Source organism: Trypanosoma cruzi, genomic scaffold (genome assembly GCF_000209065.1).
Source record: "Trypanosoma cruzi strain CL Brener 1047053516353 genomic scaffold, whole genome shotgun sequence".
NCBI classification, from domain to species: Eukaryota; Euglenozoa; class Kinetoplastea; order Trypanosomatida; family Trypanosomatidae; genus Trypanosoma; species Trypanosoma cruzi.
Genome location: NW_001849233.1, coordinates 1 through 4,538, shown reverse-complemented (window position 1 = coordinate 4,538; position 4,538 = coordinate 1). Strand labels below are relative to the sequence as shown.

The following is a 4,538-nucleotide window of genomic DNA, read 5'->3' as shown; positions in this document are numbered from 1 at the left end:
TGTTTCCCGCCCAACTGCTCCACTCGCACACCACCGACACGCTCATGACGACGGCCCTGTGCGCCTCGCCTGCTGCACGCATGAGGGGGGCCGCGACGAACGGCGCGCTGAGGGAGCCGTGACGTGTGGGCGTGCGACGAGGGCCTGTGGGGCGGAGCACACATTTCTTCCCTCTTGTTTTGTTTTCTTGCGGCCAGGGCGGGCAGACACCCGCAGCGCCACACACACAGCCACACCCTGCCGCCGTGTTTTTTTTTGTTTTGTTTTTTTGTGGATGGTGTGTGCTGCCACGGTGCGTGGTTGTTGAGGTCTGGCCGTACCGCATGTATCGCTGCCATCCAGCTGTGCCTCTTGCTGTGCTGATGTGTTTCCTTTTCTTTTTTCTCAGCACACACACACACAAGCATTTGCACAGTGCTCTGCAGGAATGCTCTTGGCGACGGCGGGGCGTCGAATTGCGTATCCCGTGCTGAAATGGCGAGGTCGCCGCGCGTCTGCCTACGGTGGGATCACGGGGCCGTTGTATGGATGCGTGTGGGACGCCTCCTTTTCATTTGGTTGGATGCCGGCTGGGGCGGCTGCACGATGCCCGCCATGCGTGAGGGTGCTGCCTGCTCTTGGGGTCATTCTTCTCTCCTCGTTGTTTTTGCTCTGCCGGGTGCGTGCGTTGCTCTTTGTGTGCTGACGCGTGGCGGACGGTGCCGCGATGGCTTCCTCTGACGATGACAGTCGCTGTGCTCTCGGCACACATCCACACACACTTCCTTGTCTCTTTGTGTGGGAGTGATTGCGGCAGGGCGTTGCTGCGAGCGTGACGAGATCACGAGGGCGTCACCCCTCGAGAAGGTCCCACGCCCTGTCGGTTGTGGAGAGCGGCGAGGCGGTTTGCCTGCAGCCCGACTGACAGAACCGCACAGTCGTTCCATTGCGGTCACTCCGTCGGTATCACCCGCTGCAGTGGTGTCCGCAAGAGCCGCAGCCCCGATGAGGATGGCCTCGTAGTTATCTGGCGGCTCATACCTTCATGCCCTTCGCCCCTCAGGATTGCCCTTGCTGCTCGACTGGCGCAGCACCGGCCTGGCATGGTTCTTATGCAGGAGTGCCCCAGCGACGAGGCTCATTGGCTGCAGTGACCTCCACCAGGCCTGCAGTGGGCGTACCGGTGGCATGGTCTTCGTGGTGCGCCACACCTTGCCGTGCGAGCGCCTGTCGCTCGTGGCACCAACTGCGTGGAGACCACCGCCTTCCGCGTGTGCCCACCGGCCTGCCCCAGCATGTACGTGGTGAACCCCTGCAGCCTCACTTTGGCAATTTCACACGTAGCTCACTTTGCGAGCACCATTCTTCGCTTATGCCCCGCTGCGGTTATTTGCGACCTGAATTCACACCATGAGCTGCGGGACGGTCGCTCACCACCAACGACGGCAGGAGAGGACCTCGCCGCCACCCCAATCGGCATGGAATCTCAGCTGTCCGACGATTCGGCACAGGCAACGCGTATCAGCGGCCGCGGCGTCTCGTTTCCCGACGTGACTGCGCAACGCGTACTGCGTGTCTCCCACTGGAAGTCCACCCGTTTACATGGACCCGGACCACCCTCTGGTATTGCAGACTGCGGGGACGGAGGACGGCATCCCGCAACTGGCAGGCATACTGCCATTATGGAAACATGCTGTCTTTTCCCTGCGTGAAGCTGACTGGAATGCATCCACCTCGGCGTGTGCAACACCTCTGGCCTCTGTGATCACATGGTTGGAGATGCACCGAGACACCGGACGAGCGGCGAGGCGCACCACACCGCGCGGCAGCCGTGAAAGCTCCAGAGGTATTAGTACAGACGGAATGGAGCATGCCGAGTGTTGCAGCGGCAGCATGCAGTGTGTACACAGCCTCACCAGGAGGTAGCCTGCCCCGAGCTGAAGTGCTCTGCAAACGGGAGGACCGCAATCATGCCCTCCGTCGTGGCTTCTCCAAGCTGCTGGAGGTCCGTGCGAAGCAGCTTGGTGCCCTCTCGAGCCCAGGCCTGCGATGCCTCGAGGCATGGCGGCACCACGTCCCCGTTCACTGGGATCGGCTGTGCTGCGGTACTGTTGGGACTGCGACTTCGCTCCGCCTCGGCAGCGGGCACACCGCGCGTCCGTCACACTGTCCGAGTCGCACGTGCTGCGATCCCCACTGCTTTCTGCACACTTTGTGCTTGCGTGCCTCTGGTGACTGGGATATGGATTTTCTTTTCACGCCGTGTGCGCTTGACTCGCCATCCGCGACTCTTTGCATGGCGTGGCACCTGGTCCCGACAAAATATTGAATGCGTTTCTGCACCATCTTGCACCTGCTGCCCGCTGCTCGCACTGAAAGATGACCAACACCTCTCTGACGGCAGCCTGCAGAGTTTCTGGGAAACGGCGGACACCACTCCCATCCGCAACCACGGGAAGGACACATGCCGCACAGAGAGAGTTGTCGGCAAATCCCGCTGCTCCCTATGCTGCTAGGGGTGAGCTATGGACTGGTCCACCGCCGCCTGTCAGCACTGCTGGCACACCACCGATTTCAGCCTGGATCCACGCCACGAAGCACGAACTCGGACGTGATGACGCCTGTTGGAGACGAAACGGCACGATGGCTGAGCGATGCATCGCCGCGGAGTGCAAACTTTTCAGGTCAATACCGAAAATGTCAAGCGTATCAACGAGCAAAAAACGGACAACGCACCTCTGCAAGCTCCAATGACAACCATAGCCCTCCAGCCACCCCGCTACTGCAACCACCACCAGCCGCTCAGCCGCCTGACGGTCCACGGGAGGCCCTGCCGCACATGCTGTGGGATAACCCCTCTCGCACGATAGCACCGTTCGGGACGGAGAATTAGTCCACATTTCTACGGACAGTCCTCGGCCTATCAACGGATAGTGGCCGCAACGTATAACAAAAAGAAAACTTTCCCTATTCTCAGTAGAAAAAAAACGTCATCGTTACAGTCACAATTGCCACCAATGAATTCATTGCGTAATGCCGCTCTGAGCTGCAATACTTCCTGGCATCATCCAGGTCCCTTGTCGACACATCGATGCAGATAGGCGCCCACGCATTCCTCACAATGACGGTGTATGCCTGCGACGCACCCTCTGCTCCAAAAGGACACGTCCCTCACCACACCCGGGATCGACTTCGCGCTGGCGGCACGCATCGCCTTGTCAGAGGGAGAAAGGGTACGTCAGGGTGACAGCAAAGCACCCGCATGCACAACACATCACAGACATCATCACAAGCAGAAGTAACAGCAGCCCTGGTGGCTGCGGGGTGACGTGGATCAACTGACGCATGGCAGGCGTATACAAACCTAGTGGCCCGACAAGAATACAAGAGGGTGACAATTTTGAAACAATGAAACAATATGAGAATATAAGAGAAGATTAAAGTGTCCGCCATCACAGCATGCCGCCTTTCAAAAAGTAAAATGGGTGCACTCAACCACTCAATCAAAAAGGAAAACAAAACAAGAAGCCGAAGCGTGGGACGACCAGCGCACACACACTCTCATTGCTCCCGTAAAGCAAAACACACACACAGAGGGAGAGAGAGAGAGGTCGCCCACTCAATGCAATAAAAACAAAACAGAAACAGTTACGGTGCTCCGCCCATGCAGCCAGGCAGGACGGCAGCGGTGCGTGTCGTGCAAAAGAGAGCACCAACGGGCCTGCATGGGTGTGCATGCATATATACAATGGGCACATTATTGTGTGTGCCTCGTGGGGTACGGTGAGGGCGAGAGTCCATGCAAGGGGACACACACACACACAGAGAGAAGGACGAGTGTGTGTGCGGGCGGTGCACGGCTCTCTCACACTCACTCTCACGCGGCCACCACCGCAGCAGCAGCAGCAGCCACAACAACAAGAAGAAGCAAAAGAGGGGAGGCGGTGTGGGAGACCGCGGTGCTGCCGTCACTGTCGCCAGACTTAGATGTATCATTCGTTTGAGCGGAGCCGAATGGTTTCTCTGTTTGTGGTGCAGTTTCATTTTCTGTAGGAGCATCGTTGGTATTACTGTCTTCGGGTTTTTCTTGTGGTTCTTTGCTCTTAGGCCGTTGAGCATCGCCCTCATCCTCACTCTCATTTTTCGGGGCGTCAATACCGCCACTTTTGGAGAATGATGATGCTGTTGTTTCCGCCGAACTGCCTGTATTTGCATTATTCATGAAATTCGATGAGTCTGTGTCCTTACCGTGTTGCTCTGTCACATCACCCTCTGAGGGCAGTGTCGGTGCTGCGTCTGGCGTATTGGTGGTCGTATTTGGTTTTATTTCCGTAACGGCTTTTTTCCCGTCCTCTCCAGCATTGACCGTACTTGGTCCCTGTAACACAGCAAGCTTTTCTTCTGAAATCTGATCCGTACCCTTCACCGTAACTGTTGAGTCTGATGTGGTGGAGGATTCTGGCTTTACTGTGGGTAATGATTCCTTACTTGCCTGATTGCTGAGCAATGGAGTCCCTGCAGGCGTTTTTGTTTTTAAATCTACAAGTTTTTCTGAAGAA

At 57.3% G+C, this 4,538-nt stretch overlaps 1 protein-coding gene across 1 annotated transcript, besides 1 other annotated feature; it reads right to left on the bottom strand.

Annotated features, from left to right (window-relative positions):
- Positions 1–4,538: a sequence feature (areas not merged during assembly with more than two copies in the genome that could not be assigned to a particular haplotype).
- Positions 3,857–4,538, bottom strand: Tc00.1047053509653.10 (mucin-associated surface protein (MASP), putative; the record flags this gene model as incomplete). The annotated part of the gene is made up of 1 exon (XM_798389.1): positions 3,857–4,538. A coding segment is annotated over one exon (682 nt), but the record flags the coding sequence as incomplete, so codon positions are not given.